This window comes from Panthera leo, chromosome A2 (genome assembly GCF_018350215.1).
Source record: "Panthera leo isolate Ple1 chromosome A2, P.leo_Ple1_pat1.1, whole genome shotgun sequence".
In the NCBI taxonomy this organism is placed as follows: Eukaryota; Metazoa; Chordata; class Mammalia; order Carnivora; family Felidae; genus Panthera; species Panthera leo.
The window spans coordinates 159,752,854-159,778,337 of record NC_056680.1 but is presented as its reverse complement, the minus strand read 5'-3'; the positions used below and the strand labels follow the sequence as shown (position 1 = coordinate 159,778,337).

Sequence of the window (25,484 nt, the reverse complement as noted above, 5' to 3'; positions counted from 1 at the left end):
GTCACGATCTCTAGTTCGATCCTCATAGAAAGAATAAAAAATGTATATGTGAAATTGTGAATCTGTTGAAAAAAATTCTCCATGCTGATTGCAAAGTTGGTGTCTTGGCATTAAAACAACTTTTTTTGCCGGGGGGGGGGGGGGGCTGGGTGCCTCAGTGGTGTAGCTTCCGACTCTTGGTTTCAGCTCAGGTCATGATCTCCCGGTTTGTGAGTTCGAGCCCCACGTCAGGCTCTGCACTAACAGCGTGGAGCCTGCTTGGGATTCTCTCTCCCTCTCTCTCTGCCCCTCCTCTGCTCTCTCTCTCTTTCTTTCAAAATAAATAAATAAACATTAAAAAACATTCTTTAAAATGACTTCTCTGGATCAGACCGTGCCCATCAGTTGTCATGAGAAAATGGGGAGGAGGACCACAGAGCCCCTGAAACACTTGTTTGCGACACATGAGCTATTTTGCGCAGAAGGTAAACAGCAGGATCGCCTCTATTCGTTTGTCCCGAATCTCTCTAAACGCTTCCACGCGTGTGACCTCTGCCTTAGAAGAGTGGTCCAGCCCCTGTGGAAACAGGCGGTTCACAGGCTACCTTGTTGGGTCTCAAAAGAGGATAAAAGCACACTGTCAATCTGATTATGTTGGGAGTGTAAGAAACCAAGGTAAAAATGATGTGTATCCTAACTTACTTAATATGTTAAAACTCTAACTAAAAGAGAGAGCCGGGATTGTTAAAGCTGGTAGGCTTTGCCCACTAAAGGCCCGAGGGTAGGAAAACGTAGGGTGACTTACTTGTGGGTGGCTTCACCCGTGGTGGGGTGAAGGGGCAGGAGGCAGTTCTATGGAAGCGACCTCTGTATTTTATTTGCCCTTTTGCTTTGCAGATAGTTTACTGATTTCATTTAGTGATGTTTATACTACCATTTTACCTAGTAAATCATTTTATTTCATTATTTTCCTGCTGGCTGTGGTTTCCAGCCATACTGCTCCCTATCTGTGTCTGGGGGAGAAGCAGGGGACCAGTTATAAGGGTCAGGTCTGAAGTTCTTTGCATTAGGGTCCTAGCTAGCGTCTCGGCTACTGCCAAACAGATAAGGCCTCACCTTGAAAGAGGGAGACTGAAAACTGTATTTAGGGACTAGACTGCATTGAGATGCTATCTTTCATAAAATTCTGAGACTCTCTGTCTCCTGTTTGTTTGTTTGTTTTTTGGCTTCTGTTATGCTTGATTTCAGTCTGTGGTATCCAGTGAAAAAAGGTATTTCCAAAGATGGCCATATGACTATTAATGCAGAGAAGTAATAAACACGATACCATTCACTTATTCATTCTACTGTATATTCAGCCAGTACTCACTGGGCAACCATTGTGACATTATTCTAGATCTCTGTTGTCATGGAGCCTACTGTCTAGGGGAAGGACACAAAAAGAAATGAAAATATCACACTAAGGAGAATGTGACTGCTTACTTCTGATTGAGTGGTCAGAGAAGGCCTCTCTGAGAAGGTAACGGAAGCTGAGACATAAAGAACAAGAAGGGTCTGGCCTCGTCAGTGTCTGGGGAGGTATTCTGAGGCAGAGGAAACAGGCAGTACAAATGCTCTAGAGCAGAAATAAGCTTGATGTGTCCGTGGCACATACCAAAACTGTGGAGACCAGCCAGGAGACACCCTGCATCAGTTCAAGCAAGACACAACTGTGGCTTTGACTAGGGTAGGACTTGTGGTAATGGAGAGCAGTGGACACACCCCGGGCACAGTCTACAGGTAGAGTCATGAGGCTCACTCCTGCCAGGCAGTGATGACGGAAGGAGAGGAATCAAGGACAGCTCGACATTTTGGGCTTAAGCAAAGATGGGTAGGTGGTGACGTCATTTACTGTGATGGGAAGGTTGGTGGAAGAACAGGTTTGGGGTAGGCATCAAGAGCCTGTCAGGTTTTCTCTGAGATGCCCATTGGACATCCAAGCTGAGGTGCTAAGTAGACGGTTGGATAAGTGCATGCAGAGTTTCTGGGAGAAGTGAAGCCTGGAGATTTCAATTTAAGAGTCATTGGTCCATAGATAGTATTGGATGCCACTGGACTGGATAAGATCACCTGGGGAAATGGATGGATGGAAAAGAGAGGAAGGTTCTGTGAACCTTCCATATCTAGTGGTCACAGAGAGGAAGAGACTCACAGGAGAGACTAAGTCATGGCAAGCAAAAGTGGAAGGAAAAGTGGGTGAGTACACTGCCATACTTTCAAGAGAAGAAAGTATTTCACGAAGGATGGTGGGTGGGCCGCTGCTGGTGAAACCGGGCCCTGCAGGGTGAATGGAGTTGAAAGTAGCAGAAAGTTTAAAGCTTGTTTTTCACAGAAATGTTTCCTCCTCATAAGCTATCGTGTCTTTTCAGTCCCCACGAACAAACCCACTAGGTGCCTCTGCAGCAGCCTGGACTCAGGGTCAGCTGATATGGTTCCAGCCTGGGAACAAGCAAAGCCTTGCTTTCTTTACCTGAGATGATGAACCCAAGACCCCATCCAGTTATACTGGTTCTTAGGGCATGCCCAAAGCTCCTTCTCTTTGTCTTGAGATAACCTTCTGATGTTGTTCAAGTAGGCAATTAGGTTCTAACAGGATGCCTGGAGGCCAGCAATAAGGAAGACTTGGCCAGCTATGGGGAAAGTTAGAGGGCTGTCCTGGGGGCACCCCACAAGAAGCCAGATCAAACCACACAGGCCAAAGAGGGCAGGTGCCATGATTAGAAACCCATGACCAAATAAGGAAAGAAGAGGCACAAAACTCTGCTTCCAAGAAATCCCCACCCCAAGTAATATATATTCCACTCCCCACTTGCCACCTGTCAATAAAAGATAGAAACCCAAGTCCCGTGGGACACAGCTCTCTCTCTTGTGCTCACGGGCTCTCTCACATCTTGGGAGGTGACAGTCACTTGAATAAACTTTCCCGCTTATGTTGCTCATCTGCTGTGTTGTGTGTCTGGCCTTGAATTATCTCTCCCGACATGACCAAGAACCTCTGGCGACCTCTCTGGGATGGGCTGGGTCAAGGCCCCAGGGCCTGGGGTTTTCCCAGTTCACCAGGCAACAGAGTCTGCGGCTGAATTTTGCTTTCTTCTGATATTAAGTCTCCACCCCACGGTGAATACGGGATGTCTGCTATGCCCACATCACTCAGTGCACATGCCACGTCTCTCCTAATGAATGGTCCTAAGTTACTCTGCCCTTTTCATCAATATGTGTGTGACCTCAACTCCCAGGATTACAAAAGTGTGTTCCCTCCCACTTTGGGGAGGTGGATCTGAGGCTTGTCCTTTTGTCTCCTCCTTTGGCTGCCTCTTGAACAAACTCCTTGCTGCCGACTTGATGTGTTGTTAGTGGTTGACTTTGCTTTGCATCGGGCAGATAGACTTGGGTTTGGTTACACTGGGAGATCATGGAAAGAAGACAAGAGTTATGGATGTTTTCTAGACCTCTGTGGGTTCTGGAGAGATCTGTGTTGACTTTGACAACCCTTGTAAAGGGTTTCCCAAAATAAGTAAAAAAGAAACAACAGCTTATTTTCATATCCCAGAGACTCTCAAGTAAGGCGGCTCATTCCCCACCAAGATTGCTTCTGCTTCTCATCTTTTTCCAAATGCTTTGTGTCTGTGTCTGCCCATGGTTCTCTGCCTGCCTTGGTCTTTGCCATTTTGACTCTGTAATGCACAGAATACTTGCCAGGGCCAACTCAGGCCAGGCCTGATCTCCTAGTCTTCTACTCTATACTCCATGACTGACAGCAGTGTTTCCTCATGGGGGCCCCGCTGCCATCTGGGGTGCACCAAGTCTTTTCTGGATGGATTCCCTTTTGCACCACAGGAAGTTCTGCCTGCAGCCTGCAGCCTGTAGCTGGGGTTGGCACTCTGAAACCACCTGGTGGACCACACTATCACCCTACAAGAGAAACGTTGGTATAGACTGACCAAGATGGCGGCAGTGTTCCCCTCAGTTTGACTCACCTTGAGACCTGTTTCTTCCTGACCCTGGTCTCCTGACTTCCCTCTTCTTAAAACATTTACTTAAGAAAGCTCCTAATGGTGAATTCTTTCTCTTCCCCTTTGAGATGTAAATCTTTTCAAAAGTCTTTTTGCCAGTTTTACAACCCAGGAATGTCTTTCTAGTCTCTTTGAAATGTAAACATCAAGGGAGCTACTGCCTATATCTCTTAGTTCCTGGGGAAGGGTGGCCCCTCACTCCAAGTTGTAAAACTACCTCCTGCCAGGAAGAGAGGAGAAAGTTTACTTTTCCTTTGGGTAAAGTTGTTAGCAAACACAGATGGCCTCGCATCTCTTCTATCCTACTCTTAAAAACTCGCCATTGTGTATTTTACCACAATTAAAACACAACACATGAAAAACAACCCTCTTCCACTGTTTCAGCAGAGTTGAGCCCAGACTGAGTTGTGGCCTTTCTCCCCTCTGCAGTATCCTTGAGTGAAATCTTCCTTGCCTGTTTAATGTCACTGTGTAATTTTTGCTTTGACAAGATGAACCCTTGAGGGTTGGATCTCTGGAATCAGACTCTGAGGGATCAGACCCCAGCTCTGTCTCTTACCAGCTGCACGACGTTGGGCTGTTAACTAATCTTTAGCTTTAGTTTCTTCACTGTGAAAATAAAGCAGAAATTAGTAATAGCGTTTACTTTATAAGAGGTAAATAAAGCACAGGGAGCACTTGGCCTTGAAGTGTCTGTTGCCCAGGACATGTAGGCCAGCGTTTATGTTGTTGTTAGTGAGGCAGGCTTGCAGAAAACGGGAACAAGCAACATATTTTCTGGGTTTTAATTCCTGCTACCTGGATTGTCTATTTTTGATTCTAAACTTTTTGGATACCAAAAAGAGCCATTCTATTCATACACAGATTTTGGTACACTTCATGGCCGGAATTCCATTTTTCTCCCTTTCAGACAACAAATGTTGATTTTTCTCTTTGCTCTCTCAATGGCACTGAATTTCAGATGGCAGGGGAATGATCCATTCAGGATTCTGGAATCCAGACAGGTTGAGGAGCAGCTGACCAAACAAGCTATATCATCAAGTTTGGGGAAGTTGGGCCGTTTTATGGGGCTGCTGGCCCAGCATGGCTCAGAGAATGGTCATAGCACTCTGTCCTCATTTGTCAGGAGGACAACTCAGCCATGAACTCAAGGGGCAGCTCAGGAGGAGTTTCCTGACAAGCTGCTGGAGGAAGAGAAGGTGTGCTCCTGTCTCCAGGCAGCCTTCCTGCAGAACACAAAAGATCCTGAAGGAATGAACGTGGTTTCTCAGCTCCTTCTGGGCCACGTCTTACACAGAAGGGAAGGCCTTCTTTAGCCAGAGAGATTTCAGAAGAGGTCAGAGTCGAACGACTTGAGCCTGGACACTCGTCATTAGTTAGGATTCTCAAAGAGCCACTGAGGAGCTTGAATCTTCCTAAGCCTTCCAAAGCAGCCTCCAGCTCTCCCGAACTCTGCCCTCCTCCTTAAGCTACTGCTAAGCACAGTTACATGAGCTGGCCTGTGTCTGGCTTAAGGCAATCAACCCCTACACCAGCCACCCTGCCTTGAATAGCCTGCCTGGCTCTCCCTTATGGCTCACATTCTCCAGCTCCCTAATGGGGTGTCGGGCTGGCCACCGGCTGCAGGCCGAGGTCCCAGCAGATACCCTGCCCCCTCACAGCTCCAACACTGCTTCAGCCACCAGGGCTCCCAACACGTCTCTGTGCCAAAGCGCGCTCTGGCTCGGCCCAGCCCAGTACTGGTCATACCTAGATAATGACTTTGAACATGCCTGCTATTCTCTACCTCCTAAGAAAAATATGGCCCTTGGCTGCCATGGAGGATGTAGGTCTGAACACCTGGTCTGGGTTGAGGCTATAGATCACCATGTGGTTTAAGTGTCTTTGCTGGGCCATCCCAGCAGCTCATCATATGCTCCTTGTTCCTGCTGGACCAACAACATGAGAAAGTTTCCTCCGTGTTTCGGACAAATACCAGCAGATGCTTCTTTCTTCCCACATCACTCTTCATGTTTAAATTGGTTTGTTACTTTTTGACTAAAGCAGAATCAGAGCCGCGATAATAATTCTTAAAGTAATGAGAGTTAGTGCCTAAAGACTTGTGTTAATCCTCTTTCGATGACAGCTTTTAATTACATTTTAGATGTGGAGTGAGGGGCACTGTGCTTCAGTTGCTTTGAGAAAGGAGACAGGAAGCTGGCCTTCCCTTAGAGCCCACTCTGTGTGCAAATCCAAGAATGAATTCTGGTCTGTGTTAGCCTTAGGTTGAGGCAAGCCCCTCTGTTCTAGAATGGGGAAGGAGCTGTTGGGCAACTTGGCCACGTGTCTTGGCCGTGACACTGATGCCCATGTGATGTTTACACATGGACGCTTTCTGTCTTCTTGGTCGACTGAGAACATTCCTGGGTCACTGTGTGCTGCTGTATGGTCACTGAGGCAGGTAAGCAGAGTAGCTGCAGCCTGACTTTGAATGTCAGGGGGTGTGTATGCATGGGAACTTTCCTTCAGGGCATGTCAGTTAAACTGAACACACATCAGGTCAGTACTTTAGGAAAGAAGCAATGAGCCAGTTGGAAGCAGGTTCTGTAGGAGGGGGTGAGCGTTACACGGATACACGGAGATAGAAAGCTAAGGGAGTAAAGGTAAAAGCAAAGATACGAAATAACTCATATTTAATGAGTCTGACTTCATGCCAGGCACCCTCCAAAGAGTGCTTATTCTGGACTGTTTCAGTCCACCCTGAGACGTAGGGACTGTATCCCTCTTTATCATTTAAAAAATGTTTTTATTTATTTATTTTGAGAGAAAGAGAGAATGAGCAGGGGAGGGGAAGAGAGAGAAAGAGAGAAAGAGAATCCCAAACAGGCTTTACACCATCAGCACGGACCCCAATGTGGGGCTCGAACCGTGAGATCACGACCTGAGCCGAAAACTAAGAGTTGGGTATTTAACTGATGGAGCCACCCAGGCGCCCCTGTATCTCTTTTTAACATGGAAATACTGAGTAACCTGCCAGTGGTCCCTCAGCCTGTAAGTGGCAGAGGTGGGATTCAAAGCCCACGTTATCCACATGACACAGCGCGAAGGATGACCTCTTGGCAACTGAAGCTGCTTTAACCCATCTCTAAACACGTAATCACAAATGGTTGAAGCTGGAGGACATTCTGGAGACCAATGAATCCAACTCCTTTATTAGACAGGGAAAAAGGAGACTCAAGAGGGAAAGTGGTGACACGCTGTCAGGACAGAGTTTCTAAATGAGAACTGGACCCAGGATAGCTCTCCGGGTTCCTGAATCCCTACTGAATAGGATAGGGATAACGGGCTCCAGGATTTCGCAGCTGTTGAATTGATGTTCTCTCTGGAAACTAGCTCCTCTCCCCACCTCCCCTGGGGAGGACGTCTATTGCAGAACAGTAATTCTCATACTGGTGCAAAATAGCTTGTGTCTGGGAGATGCGCATCATGCCTGCCTCTGGGATGACAGGAAATTAGAAACGAGGATGCGGACCTCCTCGTTTCCATCGAGGGAAAAGCAACTGCTGACTCATCATGGCGGCCCACTGTTCTGAAGCTTCTTTTCCAGGTCACCAGTGGTTTTAACATTACTAAAGTCAAAGCATGTTTTTCTAGCCTTGTTTTATGCATGGCACCGGATGTTATTTGTCAATAAGAAACCCAGAGAATGGCATGAGACTGTCTCTTCCAGTGACACCCCTCTCCTGGTTTTTCCTTGCTTGTTCCCTCCATTTTCCTTCAGCCTTCTTCCCCAGGTGCTATGTTTCTGGCTGTCTCTTAAACTGTTCTGTCGAATTCTGACCTCAGCCCTCTACTGTTCTCTCCTTATAAGCTGTTCTTTCAAGAAATCAAAATTCCTTCCAAGACCATAATAAATGTTCCCCTCTATCTCTTTCCATTTACAACTTTATTTTGTCTCCAAACTTTTCAGAGACAACTATAATCCATGGAAAGTTGGGACAAGGTCAGAAAAAGAAGAAACTCAGTCAGTGAAGGCCACCCATTATGAAGAAAACCAGGTAGAATTTAACCAGCATGCTTGGGATGGACAGGATTGAGGACAACAAAACTTGTCCCAGGTAATCTGGGCAAGACGTATGGATAAAGTGGACTTGGCTCATAATATTCAGCAGGAATCAGTAGACCTGGTATTTAATTAATAAAAAATAATTTTAAAGTAATGTGCAATTTTGAGAACTATAACATGAGGGCAGGATTTGTAAGGGGTTAGCTTTTAATTGGGGTCAAGGAGTATTTTATTTTGAAATCTATGACTCTTTCATGGCCCCTGACGACATGGCTTGTTAACAAATCAGTCTTACTTCCAGAGCTAACGGACTAAGTTAACACGTCTGTAGTCCACCCACCTTGTACCAAAGGAGGTGACATCTAATTTTACCTTTCCTTTTGTGACTTTCCAATGTTCTTAAAGCATTTCAGCACAATTATGAAAGACACTGTGGGGCTCCGGCCCTTGTTAAAATTAGCTGACCCTCAGTGAGGCCCTAGCATAGGGTGACAGGTGGTAGGCCTATGGACAGAAACCAGGTCACGTCTGGTTTTGCTTGGTCTGGGATTGCCACAGTTGACTGACTTGATCAATTAACCCCAAGAAACTCGGGGGGGGGGGTGGTCTAAGGTGGCACATAGCCAGGAAGTCCTTCAAATTTGCTCTCTTGTCATTCAACAGAGGAAAAACAGCTAATTTCTTAAAACGTTAGTGTTCTGGAAAAGAAAACTTAATATTTAGTTGTGGAAACAGGTATTGATCTGAAAGAACATGAGCTTCAGCTGCAATATGTCAAAAGCAAAGACTACACTGTGAGGTTAGATCGACTTCTTGCAAAGGATGCTCAACTTTTGCTCTGTTTAAATTCCTGAGTGTTGATCTCTTTCTCATGTAAAGATATTTTGTATGGGGAAATTCCCTTCTGTCTCTGCCTAGAACCTCCAGGATGCGCAGATAAAGGAATGGATTTCTACTTATCATTCCGAGCAAACCTAAACTTAGGAAGCTCATTTCCTTCTCTTTCTCCCTCCCTCCATCCTTCCGCCCTCATAGTTACAAGCGTCCTAAATTATCAAAGAATTTTCGACAGTCCTAAAGCTGTAGACCTAACATTGCACAGATCAGAGACCTCAGAGATACCCCTCTGATTTTGTAGATGAGGACCTTGAATGCTGGAGAGTGGACAGTAAGCCAGATTTAGGTCTCCTGATTCATCTTCCTGTTCCATTCTGTCTTGATAGAGTCTACAAGAAGCCTAGACTCTTACTTTTGGGAAGATTTCTATCAAAGCATCCCATAGACAGCTTTATTTTTTCCATTGTGAAGGTTATTAAAACCAACAGGGGGAAGTCATGAAGGCCTTCCTATTACTCACCAACAAACAGCTGGCTGTAGAGTTCCAGGCGGGTGTGACCTTCGGTGGGTGCCTTTCGGACCTGCTGTGGCAGCCGATCCACCTGTAAGCTGGCTTGCTTCACATTCCTCTCCGCGGTGACCCGGTGCCACTGGTCATCATTGAGCGGGGAGGGCGACCTCACCACAATCTCCACTGGCCCGTTACCGACATCAAACGAAAAGGATACTTCTGTGGCAGCTGAAGGAGCAGAAAGCACGAAAGGCACATGAGTATTTTCCTCCCAGATACCAGATAGCAGTGATTTCTAGAGGAAAAACAAAGCCCGTCATCACTTGCTACAAAAACTCGTGGCAAAATCATTTGAGGAAGGAGAGAGAAAACATCAATCCACTATTAATGAACCATATTTCCTCCAAGGGGAGGGAAATATACTTGGATTGGGCACCAGGAATACATTTATTTTCTTACTCCATCTTTAAAAGCTTGTCAAGAAGTTACCATGGTCGACTCTTTCCAGATAAGCAAACCCAGACCTGGAGAAGATCAAGCATGAGCTGAGTGTCTTATGTTTAGGTAGTAGTGGAGCCAGAACCTAGACCCGGGCTTCTCAGGTTTCAGAGCCCCCGATCTGTGGATTACTAAACACAATGCAACTCTTCAGTAGCTCCCAAGGCAGGGACTCCCTCCTGGAGAGCTTTATGAAACACCGATGTCCAGCCCCATCCCCAGGGATTCTGGCTCAGTTGGTGACATAGGCACTGGTATTTTTAAAAGTATGTCGGAAAATATTAATATATAGCTAGAGTTGAGAGCTACTGTTTTGGGAGAGCTTACACAACTGCATTTCATTAATGTAGTCATCACAATTCCTGTCGAAAACTAGGGAGGCAGGAGTCTTGAAGCAATAAAGGTGACCGGCGCCCTTTTTGGGTCACTGTGGCTGTCCAAAAGGTAGCTCAAGATTCTTGCAGAACAACTCCTTTCCTGAACCATTTGCCATATGCCTAGTCATTTCCAATCTGGAATGCTGGATCCTTCTCATAACGTACCCTCCAACACTGACCACAAGTCATTTCTTTTTTCATAGATCTGCTCAAGGTCCATAACAAATCACCTTTCAATAAGAGACAAATGGATCAGGGTGGTTTGCTTTGGCAACTTCGGTTGTGCGTAGTTTCTTACTTCACATTTTAGGTTTCAATTTCCTCAGTGACCACCTAACGTTTCATAAAACATGCTTTTCAAATGTATATTTTTTTCTTGCGATTGGCAGGAAGGGAAGCTTAATGGAAAGGCCAAGGCGGCACACAGGTCCCCAGCTCCTTTGGCTTGGTGAGTTCTTTTCCACATCAAAGACGTGGCATTTCCCAACTTTGCTTATAAAGAGACTCAGCTCCTTTATCACTAAGGCTTCTGCCTAATCTCTAAGCAGTTTAATTAAATATCTGTCATTTTTTCCCGGGCTAATGGAAAATTCAGCTTCTTTGGACTGGTACCATTTTGAGATGGTGTCACAAGCAATCAAACTTCTAATTTAAAAACCATAGTGGTCCAGATTCTCTCAGGACCTCGACTGTTCCCTGCCTCTGGGTCAGGCCCCTCTGAAAGCAGCATTAACTTTATTAAGCCACAGGGATATTAGATGCAGAGCTCAATTTAATCAACCTAATTGTACCAAGGAATTTTGATCCTTTATGTTATTAGCAGGAGGACTTTAATTTTAACACCTGTGGTGAATCTACACGTACCTGGTAAAGTATCTCCTCTATATGAGGAGCTCATGCCTCCAGGGGTCACTGTGATTTGGTGGAAGCCAGTGACCTTCATGAAGGTATCTACGGAAATACCAACGCACATTGACAATCACATGACTCATGGACTGAATGATCTTTCCCTGTATTTCTGGCATAGTCGGGGGCGGGTGGGGAAGTAGCCTCAGTTCTAAGATTCAATCTGTTCTGTTCTTGTAGTGCTATGGCTTAGCAGATGCATTTTTATTTTTTTAATTATTTTTTTTAATGTTTATTTGTTTTTGAGAGAGAGAGAGACAGAGTGTGAGAAAGGGTGGGGCAGAGAGAGAGGGAGACACAGAATCCGAAGCAGGCTCCAGGCTCTGAGCTGTCAGCAGAGCCTGATGTGGGGCTCAGACCCACAAACCGTGAGATCATGACCTGACCCAAAGTCGGATACTCAACCGACTGAGCCACCCAGGTGCCCCTAGCAGATGCATTTTTAAATGCAAGTTGTCAGAGAAGCAAGAATGCATGGGTTCCTGAGCTAAGTAGGAAAGATGGTTTCATTTTAAAGGCATCAACCGCCATCAGGGAAATAGAATTTAGGGATAAATTGAGTTTAACCCTAAGGTTTGACTTAGAAGGGTAAATGCTACTCTAATTGCCTCTCCTCCTCTCCTCCTGCTACGATGAATTCTTGTCCAGGTCTTTAAATTCTCACCATTTGGAGAAACCCTGAGTATCAACAGCAAACTAGGAAATGTCTCTACTTTTTTCTCTACTTGTCACACTAGATCCCCTGTTTCTGCTTCCGCTGGATCATGGTCTTCTTTTTTTTTTTTTAATTAAAGAACTTTTTTTACTGTTTATTTATTTTTGAGAGAGAGAGAGAGAGAGAGTATGAGCGGGGGAGAGGCAGAGAGAGGGAAACACGGAATCTGAAGCAGGCTGCATGCTATCAGCATGGAGCCCGACGAGGGTCTTGAACTCACAAACTGAGATCATGATCTGAGCCGAAGTCGGACGCTTAACTGACTGAGCCACCCAGGCGTCCCTGGACCACGGTCTCCTTAACATCAGTGCTTCACTCTAGCAAAGAAAAAGGTCTCCAGGCTCCTGCTGCAAAGCCCAGTCCTCTCACCAGTTGGGTGTACTAAGAGGTGCTCAATGTCAACGGCCTCTAGGAGCAGATTCCTCCTTAAGGAGCCTCTACTCAGGCTCTGATGTAGAAATATTCACAATTTGAGTACAGCCCACATCCCTTCTCTTGCATCCTGAGCGAGGGGCTGTGGGCCCAGTGCGAGAGCAAAGGATCGGGCTCCTTTTCCTCAATCATTCAATGTCAGCTCCCCTGACTTGGCTGAGGGACTCCTTTGCGAATCTATCTCCTAGTCAAACAGCAAGTGTGTTTTAAAAGCTTCTAAAGTTCAGTTTGTGGCTGATTGCTCTTGCTCTTCTGGGTGAGAGGAGCTGACATTTTAAAAGAGATAATTACAGAGAGAGTCAGGGAGCGAATAAAAGGGAGGCGGCATAAAAGACACCAGAGCCAATGACACTGTCCTTATTTAACGTGGGTCTCCACTGGAGACCGCAGTGTTGCCCTGTTTCTGCCGGCAAAAAAAGAAATTTCTTACACGCCGGAAGTACTCTTACTTCCAGAAATAAGTATCTGAGAGTGGGATGTATCCAGCGTAGCTCACTGGAAAGACGACTGTAGCAAAAACTGATGGTTGTCTTTCTATCAGTGGCAAGAACTGGAAAGTGTCAGAGATTTCACCCAATTCATAAACTAACAGCTTAGTCTCCCATAGTTTCCTGTGTGTTGGCAGCAGACAGAAGACTCCCGGGTCAGAGACAAAAGATGTTATTACTCACAGCACAGCAGGCAGTATGCATTTCAGCCCCCCTCCCCCCCCATTCTCTCTTGTCCCTCAAGTTTCATGGGGGCATGTGGAGCAGCCCACAGGGATGCTGTACATGCAGAGCTCATGTCATAGCCGAGGAACCTGAATTTAAGAAACCTCATTGTTTTAAAGGGGCTGTGAGCAAGCTAGCTCTTTTTTTTTTTTTTTTTTTTTTTTTTTGCCCTGAGGAGAGACATTAGCTTATCCTGGTCAGGAAACTTCTGCCTTCCGAGACCATTTGCCAGCCACACATCCTTAGAAAGGTACCAACAAAGCCATTAATGGGGAGACCCATGGAGAAGTTTCCTCCAATAAACAGCCACAACCCCCTTTTCTAATTTTGTCCTGGAATCTCTCTACTCGCATAGAATCTTAAGCTTCAGCTATAGATGCCCCTCCCCCCAGACCCAGAATGTGTATCTGGATTTGTCTAAGTTACACACGGCAATTTCACCCTCCTTGCCAGGAACCTGCTTAGGATGGGACATATCATTCCCCCCTGGCTAATAAGATATGAAGAGATTCTTTAAGGCTCTTTTGGGCCACATTTCCTGGCTCATCAGAGACAGACAACCCTTTTATGCTCCTTAATCCTGGGTGGAGGTTGTGGTTCCTAATGTTGCTGGAACCATCTTGTAAATCAGAAATGCTGAGGAGAACAGGGAGAACAGTGGGATAAACCAGGGTCTTTGGTGATGTTGGTCAGCCCCTAAATTATTCCCAGAGTCGCTCAACACTTTTCACGCGAGACATCCACTATTGTTTAAGCCATTTTGATTCCAGTTGAAAGCTTGTTAACTGTTACAGGGAATGGTTTGGGAGTCAATAGATGCGACTTCTCGTCATAGCTTTACCTTTTTCACCTTTTGGGCCTCAGTTTCCTGGTGTCTGAAATGAGGATCACATCTATAGCTTTCCCAGAGTTTCTGTGTCCAAAATGTGTTTGAAAACACTGAACTCATCTCTAAGGTCCCTTCAAATGGCAACGTGCTATGATCTAATTTTCAAGGGATTCAAAGAGAACTAATGAAGGGAAATATAGCTAGTCTTAATGGTAATTTTAGATCTTGAATCCTTACAGGGAGAAAAGAGATTGCATGAAAAGAGAAAGGCACAAGGTGGCATGTTGGTGTATCAGAAATTACCTTTGAATCAATCTGGTTCCTGACTTCATTTGAGTGACTTAAAACCATAAATGGGACAGAACCATGCACAGCTCTTGGTCCAGCCTCTCACGGTCCAGCAGGTGGCATTCTTTACTCTCCTTGTAATTCAACACATGTTTTCTTAAACAAATCACCTCCAGGCTTACTGCACTGAGTCACAAATTTAACAACAGACCAGAATAGTGGACTTTTTGGCTCTCAGCTCTCCAAGCAGGTGAAGTGACATTGAGACATTAGGTCATTCAATATGGAACAGGTAAAGAGAAAAGACAGGGACAGGTACGCACAGTGAGTTTGCTGGGAAGACCCATGAATGCTGTTACGGTTTTGATGATGATTTGTTTCTTCCATCTTAAAATGAAGTTTAGGGACTGAGGATTATTCTGCACAAAATCTCATTTGACCCGTATAACAAAACTGATAATAGGTAGAGCAGATATTTTAGCCTCATTCTACAGTGGAGAATATTTGGATATATTTTCTTCTTCTTCCTCTTTTAAATGTGTATTTATTTAGAAAGAGAGAGAGTGTGTGAGTGCACGGGGGAAGGGGAGAGGCAGAGAGAGAGAGGGAGAGACAGAATCTCAAGCAGGCTTTGTGCTATAAGTGCAGAGCCCAACGTGGGGCTCAATCTCACGAACCTCAAGATCATGACCTGAGTTAATCGAATGAGCCACCCAAATGCTCCAATCTTCTCCTTCTCATTCTCCTCTTCCTCCCCCTTCTTTCTCTTCCTCTTCCTCTCCTTTTTCTTTCCTCTTCTTCTTCTCCTCCTCTTTCTTCTTCTTCTTCTTCTTCTTCTTCTTCTTCTTCTTCTTCTTCTTCTTCTTCTTCTTCTTCTTTTTCTTCTTCTTCTTCTTCTTCTTCTTCTTCTTCTTCTTCTTCTTCTTTTTCTTCTTCTTCTCCTCCTCCTCCTCCTCCTCCTCCTCCTCCTCCTCCTCCTCCTTCTTCTTCTTCTTCTTCTTCTTCTTCTTCTTCTTCTTCTTCTTCTCCTCCTCCTCCTCCTCCTCCTCCTCCTCCTCCTCCTCTTCCTCCTTCTCCTCCTCTTTCTCCTTCTTCTTCTTCTTCTTCTTCTTCTTCTTCTTCTTCTTCCTTTTTATGAAGGCAGGGCTAAGTATACATCAGGAAACCAAAGAATTTACATAACATGAGAGGGTCATGAGTTGAGGCAGGAACACTGAACATAGAGTCACTGTGAGAATCAGAGAGATGAGGGAAAGAAGGAAGAAGTAAAGAGAATACCTGTGTTCTTATGTAAGGCCAAGTGTTCCATCTTACCCTGGAGGCTGCCCACTCCTTCTTACCTACTCAAGGACACCAGTCCAGCACGTCTCCCCTCTCTTCCATGGCACCAATAATTTGTTCTTTGCTGGATCACTCCACATGAACATGTTGACATGTCTCCACTCTCAGCAGCCACCACCACTACAGAATCTTTCTCTTGACCTTATTTCTTATTTCTTTGCTCTCTTTAGTTGCCACATTCCTTGAAAGAGCTTCCTGTAGTCTCTGTATCTGCTTCTTCTCCTCTTAGCCCTTCTTTAACCCCATCACATGAGGCTTTCTCCTCCACTACATCTGTTTCTGCCCCAGGGCCTTAGCATTCATTGTGCCCTTTACCCAAATAACTCTGTGGCTTCTCTTTTACCCTTATGCTCACATGTTATCATATTAGAAATTCCTTCCCTAAACCTTTTATGTTAAATAGCGAACCCCTCTCTCAGCTGCCTTTTTTCCTTTATCCTGATTTTTTCCCCACTTATGCAGCACGTATTGTATCACCATCTGGCACAAAATATATGTGCTCCTGGCCTCACTGAAGCAGAGATATTTTCTGTTTTGTTCATTTTTGTTATATATATCCTCAGCACCTAGAACAATGCCTGCCACAGAGAAAGCACAAGTTGTGAATAAATGAATGAATGAATAGAAACACTCCTACCAAGGAGGCCAGATGATTATAATATAGATACTCTGAATCAAAGAAATCCAGGCAAACCATAGTTTAGGAGACAGGCATATACAAGGAATGTCATCTTCTGTTCCACAAGCATCTTTCCTAAGAGCATAAAGTGAGAATGTATGTTTTCTCAGACTGGGGACAAGATACATTAGTTATACCAGTTATTTACAAATAGAAGAACAGTTGAGGATCAAAGGCTTATCCAGGATAAACCCAGCAGTGCAGTCAGAAGCATATTCTGAGGCTTCTGGCACAGAGATTCTCATTCGAAAGTTGTGATAGGGCCGTGGAGTCTGCATTTTGTTAACTCCAGGGTTCCTGATGCAACTGGTCCTGGAATCCTACTTTGAAAACCACTAGGATCCCCAAGTTCCATTCTGGTAGTGAGGTCCTAAGAATTGGAGTTTATCTCCTTGCCCGCAAAGGAAATATGTTCAAAACTGTAGAGTGAAGAGTTTCAGTTTGCTTAAAGAGAGAAGTCCAGGCGTTGCCCTTGGACCTGGGAGGGCAACATCTAAACCCCTGGAATGTTGTGTCTTTGTTTGCCTGAGAGTCTGACAATGTGATCTAGGGTGGGAGCTGAGCACGCCAGATAGACCAACGATGTAGGGGAGGGTGGAGGCTTGGGTCACACAGTTCAAGCCTTGGGAGGGCTGGAAACGGAGGTGGGGTCATGTGGGCGGCCAACCACTCCTACCTACCGGAGCCGGACTAAAGATCCTGAACACTGAGGCTCGTTTGGACAACTCCCTGAACACGCTGTGGGCGTCAGAGGTGTGTGTGAGGCTGCACAGGCTATGGATGGGCCTTCTAAGTTTGTGGTTGGGCTCCCTGCAAAACCCAAACAACCACTTCAGTTTGCAGGTATGTGACTGAACCCAATAATGTGAAGGCCGGAGGACTTTTGAGAATGGATTCGCCTTCACCTCCTAGAAAGGGAACTGAGTCTGTGAGATGCTAACACGCAGTCAACACTAAGCATAGAGAGCTGGTTTTTCTAACTATACTATACTGCGTTTCATATTGTACAGGAAATAAAAAATTTTTTTTTGATGTTTATTATTTTGAGAGTGAGGAAGAGCAAGCATGCACATGTGTGGGGGGTAGGGAGGGGCAGAGAGAGACAGAGAACCCCAAGCAGGCTCCATGCTGGCAGCTCAGAGCCCAACATGGGGCTCAATCTCATGAACCGCGAGCCGAAATCAAGAGTCGGATGCTTAATTGGCTGAGCCACCCAGGCACCCCCCGCCCCCAATTTTTTATAATATAGTCTATTTTTTCTTTATAATAGTCTTAGCTTGTGAATATAGAAATTTTTAGAGCCAAATATGCATAGTCACACCCCAAAATTCAGTGTTAAACACATCTGCAAATGAACACTGGGAGGGAAAATTTATTTGAAGCCTTTTGGAAATTCTTCAAGGAAATGCCTGGAGCTTAAGAATCAATGTTATGAACTCTTTTTAAAACCTCTGGTTATCTCGATAACCTCTCGAGTATGAGAAATATTTCTCCTTATGTATTTTGGCCTCTAAGCCTTTTATGATGGTTAAAAAATAACTTCACAAACAAAGATATCCACAGAGAAAAGGGAGTTACCACTGGCCGTGCAAAAACAGAGAGCTGTCTTTAAAATGCAAAGCCTTTCTAATTTTAGTTTTCTCCACACATTTAACCTCCTTCTGAGAATAACTTCTTGAATATTAATGGACCTGTACAGTTTAAAAAGGAAAAAGCCAAAAATCTTTCCAAAATGACATGAGGTGCCAAGCAGGACCTGCCCTTAGTAAGGGACACGTAGACAGGTTTTAAATACCTTCATGTTTGGAACGAGTGGAGACTTGTGTGCTGGACAGAGAGCGCTCGATTTGGAAGAATGAAGTCCCAGAGGGTGACTGTGTGGACAGAGTGTTTGTGATAAAAGGAAATGTAGAAACTGCTCTTGAGGAACATGGAATTGGATGCCTAAGGAGTCTCCAGAGATGGAGAGGAATGTGGATTTGAAGTGAGGACGGGACCTCGATTCTAGAAGCTTTGCTCTTGACCACAGGCTCTGCTTACGTGGACACTGAAAATGAGGACAAGCCAAAGACGTGATGCCAGGGGGAAAGGCCGAGGCTGTGGAAGAAGCCTGCCGGGGAGGTATGGGAATGCACCTGTCAGAAGTGGACAGGCAAGGAGACCGCTGTTTTCTGGTTGCCACGGACTGAGTTCCAGCCCAGACTGGGGGTCTTGTCACGGGCGCTATTTCTCTCTCTCTGTTTTGCAGCCAATTGTTTTCAATCCAGAAACAATTGCCGCATGGCCATTTCAATGCCACGGGGACTTCGGACACTATCTCTCTAGTTAAAAGGAAAAAAAAAAAGGTGCCACAGGAAGATGTTACATTCTACGTGCTCCGGACATGGAACATAAAAAGGGATTTATTCTGTTTTCCGTGACAACACCAGATGCGCGTCGATTGCATCCCATTTGCGGTATTGGGCAAAGAGTGGAGAAAAGGGAAACCATGGTCAACAGAGACTTTAAATGGGGATGCAGAAAGATAGAAAAGAATAGGAGGACTCTTTCCATATCGCGAGCTTTCTTAAAGTGTGAAGAACTTCCATAAAAGTTTCTTGTTCCTCGGAATCTCTGCAAGAGACTGGTTTCACAGACCCTCAATAAGGTAAGCAAGGAGAACGTATGGAACAGCTTAGGAAACAGGTCACCCGCCCCGGGGACTGTTCTGCTGGGCACATCCTGTGTGGCCTTCCCAAGACAGGTCTTCCATTTTCCTCATTGGGCCCCCTCTGCTGCTTGCTGTGGCATGTGAGCGAGCCTTAAACGTACTTAAGGTATGTAGTTTGCTCTTGTGTGGGATGATGGCCTGAGAATTCATAATGGGAAGCCAGTAGATCAGAAGGTGAGAAAATCTATCTTTTAAAAGTTAAGCTAGAGGCACCTGGGTGGCTCAGTCAGTTTAGCGTCTGACTTTGGCTCAGGTCATGATCTCACAGTTCGTGAGTTCAGGCCCTGTATCGGGCTCTGTGCTGACAGCTCGGAACCTGGAGCCCACTTCGGATTCTGTGTCTCCCTCTCTCTCTGCCTCTCCCTCGCCCCTGCTCACACTCTGTCTGTCTGTCTCAAAAATAAATAAACACTAAAAACAATTTTTTTAAAGTTAGGTCCAACAATAAAGGATCATTGATTAAATGAAGCACTTGGCAACTGAGACACTGTGCTTCCCAATCTTTTTATAACCCATGCTCCCATTTGTTGACAGAATAATCTAATTATCATCTCCAGGCACTGAAGTCCCCAGATACGGGAGGCTGATGGGGAATAAAAAGAATCCCTGAAGGTCTCAGATAAACGCCCTACTCCAACAAGAATTGTTTTGGTGCATTATATTCTGTAGGTTGTAAAACAAAAATAATAGCTCTTTGGTTTTGTTTTGTTAATATAAAATAATGGTTTTCCAAACACACATGCTGTCTTAGAGATTCTGATATAGTCTCTGTTCACAGTTGAAAAAAAAAAAAATCACTGTTGTGGAGTTAAAAAAAAACCAACAAAGCTGACATGTAATGTGCTTCTGAAATCTCATTACATGAAACAAGTTGGTTACAAATAGTATGCACCATATGATCTTATTTTTGTAAAATATTATATATGAGCACATAGAAAAATGTTTGGGCATATGCACACCAACAGAATATTGTTAAGTATACCAGCTGATTTTTGGGGTTTATTTTTCCTGCTTCTCTGGATTTTTTAAAAAAATTTTATTTTTTATTCATTTACAGAGAGAGGGAGAGAGAGAGAATGAATGAATGAATGGGGGAAGGGCAGAGAGAGAGAGAGGGGAAGACACACAATCCAAAGCAGGCTCCAGGCTCTGAGCTGTCAGCACAGAGCCTGACACAGGGTTCGAACCTGAGAACCGTGAGATCATGACCTGAGCCGGTCAGATACTTAACTGACTGAGCCACCCAGGCACCCCTGGATTTTTAATTCATTCAACAATAAACCAACACTATTTGTATAATTTTTAGAAGTCACAATCTGATAATTTCCACTTCTTTTGCAGGTTGGTAACATTTTAAGTAACTCTATTCTATAATTTTAACAAGTGTTTAATCAGAGAGATTAACCAAAATGCAAAGAATGGGATTTCATTTAAATACAGAAAATTAGAGGGAATTTAAAGCCAAAGCAGAACATTCTTCCTTAGTTCTTTACTGGTTTTAAGATACCTGAGAAGATTGAAAAAAAAAAAAAAAAGCGGGGGAATGGTCAAACTCTACCATAAGCTAATTTTGAACAAGGTGTGAATTTTTTTCCCCCATTAAAAATGGCTAAAAATAAGGGCATGCTATTTTTCAAAGTAAAATCCTCACAGGTCTGAAGTGCCAGCATGTTCCGATGTTTAAACTAATGTATACAGGAATCAGAATGCAAGAAGGAGCATAATTCAGTGTTATAATTACACTTGACAGATATACACTGTTTCATTATTCATTGCCTCTGGTTGCACTTACCCAGAAAGACCCTGCAGAATCCTAAGTATCAAACACTCTTCAGGAGAAGCCATTTGGCATTCTTATCAGTTCTCATCACAGGCATCAAATTCAGAGATGCAGAAAACCAAATATGATCATTTTAACACTATCTGCAAAGGCAAGTAAAATGAGTAATTTCCCAAGAGGCCTTGGGTCCAGCCAGCTTTCTTCTGTCAAACTCTTTTTTTTTTTTTTTTTTTTTTATTAAAATTTTTTTTTTTTTCAACGTTTCTTATTTATTTTTGGGACAGAGAGAGACAGAGCATGAACGGGGGAGGGGCAGAGAGAGAGGGAGACACAGAATCGGAAACAGGCTCCAGGCTCCGAGCCATCAGCCCAGAGCCTGACGCGGGGCTCGAACTCACAGACCGCGAGATCGTGACCTGGCTGAAGTCGGACGCTTAACCGACTGCGCCACCCAGGCGCCCCTCTTCTGTCAAACTCTTAACACAGATATGTGGGTGGGTCATGGCTGTAATGAAAAATGCCTTTTAACTGGTCCCTAGACTTTTGCTATATTTGTTTCAATTCCTCAAGTGCTCCATGATCTTTCTCCTCTACTTGCTTTTGCCTGTGCTGTTTACTCTCTGGAAAGATGCCTCTATCTCATTTATTTGCCTGTCATTGCTCAGGGCAGATCAAGGCACCTTCTGGAACCTACCCCGATGTCTTTAGGCAAGGTTAAAGCCTACTCCTTTCCATCGTCCTGGTACCTGTGGCAGAGGCTGCTGACTTTTCATGAAAAGTTTATTTCCTCCTGTCCACAGTCACCCCTGCGAAGCTGCCAGGCATCAGGAGCTGCCTTTTCCAGTCCCCAGAAATCTAGGTGGAGGTGGGTGACACCTTACCACCAACAGAATGAGAGCAGGTCTGCATGGCACCTGTCCACCCTCCCTTTCTCTGTCTTGCAGCTGGACTTTGAAATGCCCAGGTTCCAGGCGCCTCCAGGAGTCCAAGAGACTCCATGCAAAAGGAGTCTTGAACTCAAATCCCGGTGTGGAAGGGCTTCACGGACCAAAGCATGCATGGCAGACTGCTGGACACTCACTAAAACCTGGGCTTTAGTCACTACAGCAGCTTCACTTATTCCTGAGTGTGAACATTTCTTATCCCTAAATCTCTTATTTATGAGATTTTAAAAATTAACCAAAGAGTCTTCTCCATCCGACCACTGGAATTTTAAAGGGATGAATTATACCGTAATGGTCTTACTAGAGTTTCAACACCCATCTATCAGATGGTGGAATTCTGTAATTGCTACAACTATGATGTTCAATTTTTTTAAGTTTATTTATTTACTTTGAGAGAGACAGAGATAGTGTGAGCAGGGGAGGGGCGGGGGGGGGGGGAGAGAGAGAGAGAAAGAGAGAGAGAGAGAGAGAGAGAGAGAGAGAGAGAGTGAGTGAGAAGCCCAAGCAGGCTCTTCACTGCCAGAGCAGAGCCCAACATGGGGCTCGAAATCATGAAACCGGCAAACTCAGATCATGACCTGAGCCGAAATCGAGCGTCAGATGCTTAACCGACTGAGCCACCCAGGCGGCCCTGAACTATGACATTTTAGAGAAAAGAGAAGGGCTAGGACCACATGGGAGCCTAGACTGACTGGTATATGTGCCTGTGAAAGTCTGAGCCACCTCCTTCACTAACCCCACCAAACTGAGTCCCAAGGAAAGGAGAGGCAGAACTGTGCCTTGCCTATCAGAAAGGCAAACAAACATTTGCCTTCTTGAGATGTTTGTCAAGGACAAGCTTGACGTTAAGAAATACGGAAAGAGATTTCCTTTGTCCTTCAACATTTCTGTTCTACATTGAATGGACTCTAGAACGCGGACCTCAAGCTGCCACACGAAGCCCTATTTTTCAGCCCCACTTAAAAAAACCAAACACACCACAAAAGTCTTTATGGTTAGCCATGGAATATGAGTGCCATTTATGATGCTGTGTCTATTGGAAAGTATATTACAAGGTTTTGAATAGCCAGCTCAGAAACTCCTATGACACAGTCCTCTGTAAGTTGGGAAGTACCTAAACTAAAACACAGGGCGGGGGGAGGGGGGGCAGGAAGTGAAACAAGAATATTATAGAGATAGAAATAAGTCTTCTTTTCCTAAAGGGTCCAAGAAGAATATATTTCAGCTATGACCCAAGGCCTATATTAGATTTCATGTAGTTCCTATCTTGAGTGCTATTAAAAGTTACCTTGTAATTTGAGCAAACTGCGTTTCTTCATCTGTGAAAAACTGTTTTTGTAAGGTTTTTCAAGTTGACATCCAGCTGGGCAATGTTTGTTACCTGGTTTTAATTTAGGTGTTTGTCTGATGTCTTGCAAAATCCTAGCAATGTGATGCTTATAGTTAGTTGTCTTTGGCCCTTTGAGATATATGCCTGGTTTTGAGCTATTTCAAGTAATCTTTCCCAGTCACTCACTACATTTAAATGAATTCTGCTCCCTGATTTATTGTATCTCCTTTTTTTAACCAGCTTTGAATTAATTGGTCCCAAGCGTCATCCTTAGTTGAATCAATTCGCCAGTGTTAGTAACATGCACTGACATTGGCATCAACTTTTTCTTCTTGAAGCATTTGTTTCTATGAACATACAGAGCCTGTTAGAGCTCCCATTGGCTTCTAAAATGGCAGAAGTAAGGTCTCTAATCTTATAACTCTACACAGCTATTTCAACTTTTCTCATCAATATTTTTAGAAAAATGAAAGAATTCTATAATAGGTGTCTTCTGTATTTTAAATCAAGATGCAGTAAAAAAAAAAGTTGTGTGGGCAGAGTTTCAACTGGGGGGAGACAATTCCAGAACAGGGAAAGACACAGTGGGTCATAAGAAAGTGTGGGTGGCATCCAGGGACTGTCAGTAGATGGGCAGGCTAAGGTGAAGCACTTAGGCACTGTTGGAAAGAGGCAAAGTTTGTATGTAAAGAAGACTGAAAAATTAGGTTAAAGCCTGAAATCATTGGCCAAGCTTAAGTACTTGAACTTTGCATTATAATGCATTGACAAACCGTCATGGTAAGAAAAGGAATGACAGGGCCGATCTGTAGATATCGGTCCTCACCAGGGAGGGCAGGTGTCAGGAGGGAGGGAATGAAGTGAGGGAGATAAAGTATGAGGCTGTTTGATTCAAGAATCCAAGGCATTTCAACCAAAGAAGACATCATGGGAGATAAAGGGAGAAGTCTGAGAAGACTTCATTATCTTTGCATTTTTGTTACATTCATGTTTTTGCGACTCGTTGGGATTGATGCTTTCTCTGGGACAATTCTGGCATGATAACATACCATCAGGAACATCAGAATAACATTTCACTATATTAAAAATAGAGGGTTCTATCAAGATAAACAGTCTATGTAGTGTGGGGACCTCAGTGAAACATTAAATATGACTTTGATCGTTCTAACCTGGATCATGAAGAAAATAGTGATGACATTAATTAAGATGGGAAGCACCAGAGAGCGCTTTTGGGTGAAGATGATGGATTTCGGTTTTGACATATTGAGCTTGAGGTACCTATGGGTGATTCTGATGGATCCTTAATTAGAATTTACAACTAAGGGTCCATGATTTTAGAAAATCTCCTAATTACATGTAGTAGAAGCATGTGTGTGGACTGGAATTTATTTGAAGCATATGTCATTTGTTCCAATACAATCCTCCTCCCGCCATCATTTCTAGGAGAATGGAGAACGATGGCATGGAAATTGAAGATGCTGCTTCCTTATAAGCTCACTTAGGGTGGGAGGTGGTAAGCCGCATGTGATGCTAATGGCCTCTGATCAGGTTTGTAGGATTGTTGATGCTGGAAGACACCTTAAGATGGTCCAGTGTGCCCTTCTTTTACAAGTGAACGTGACAAAGTCTGGGGAGGTCAAGCAACTAGTCTTGAGTCGGTCTGTCTAGGTCAGACCTAGATCATGGTCTCTATTCCTCTTGTTGAAAAACTGTTTTATTAATCTTTTTTGTCCTTTAATCATTTGGGATCGTCTTATAGGGTTTTTTCTTTTTCCATTAAAGTATAGTTTACAGACAGCAAAATGTGAAAATATTAAGTGTTCAGTTGAAAAAATATATATATATATATAACCACTCCTTGGATCAAGATAGAGAACATTTCCACCACCACAGAAGGCTCCTTTGAGCCCCCTTCCAGTTAATACTCCCAATCCCCAGGATATCTACTACCATGACTTCTATCTCTGTGGATTACTTTGGCCTGTTTTTGGATGTCATCTAAAAGAAATGAGTGTATGTTGTAATGTACATACAATGTAATGTCTGTGAGGGAATCCTGTCTCTTAATATTGACTTACTTTTTATTGCCCTAAAATGTCTTTAGCTTGACTATGTAGATAGGCTGGGGGCCAATACAGAGACTCTGAGCACACAGGGACCTGTAGTGAGGTCTTGAGGAGCCTGTGTTCTGGATTCCAGCTGATTTTCAGAGCAGAAGTTGAGTCTCAGAGGAGGGGCAAGCTATCTCTTTGAGTGTGGCTGCAAGTGTCCTGTCCTTGGGGGCTCTGTGTCAAGGTTCTGAGCCAGAGGCTAAGGAGATGCTACCAGAAAGATGGTTTTAACTTCAAAAGAAGAATCCCTCCCTGTACCAGGAAGTGTGAGCAGAGTGGGTTCACCATCTCTACTATGACCTTGAGGGAGAAGAAAGGAAATGCTGGGTGACAGAGGTTAAATAGTACCCAGACTGGCTGCTGCGTGAGTGGGCTGGTCAGGAGAGCTGGGTGGTCTTCTAAAGGAG

General features: G+C 44.3%; 1 protein-coding gene across 1 annotated transcript in view; it reads right to left on the bottom strand.

Annotated features, from left to right (window-relative positions):
• The window catches only part of CNTNAP2 (contactin associated protein 2), a 1,228,588-nt gene that overhangs the window by 220,162 nt on the left and 982,942 nt on the right, over positions 1-25,484 (bottom strand). Inside the window, exon 17 of the mRNA XM_042927363.1 lies at positions 9,434-9,652. Within this exon, the coding sequence (XP_042783297.1) occupies positions 9,434-9,652 (219 nt within the window). The remainder of the gene's footprint in view (positions 1-9,433; positions 9,653-25,484) is intronic.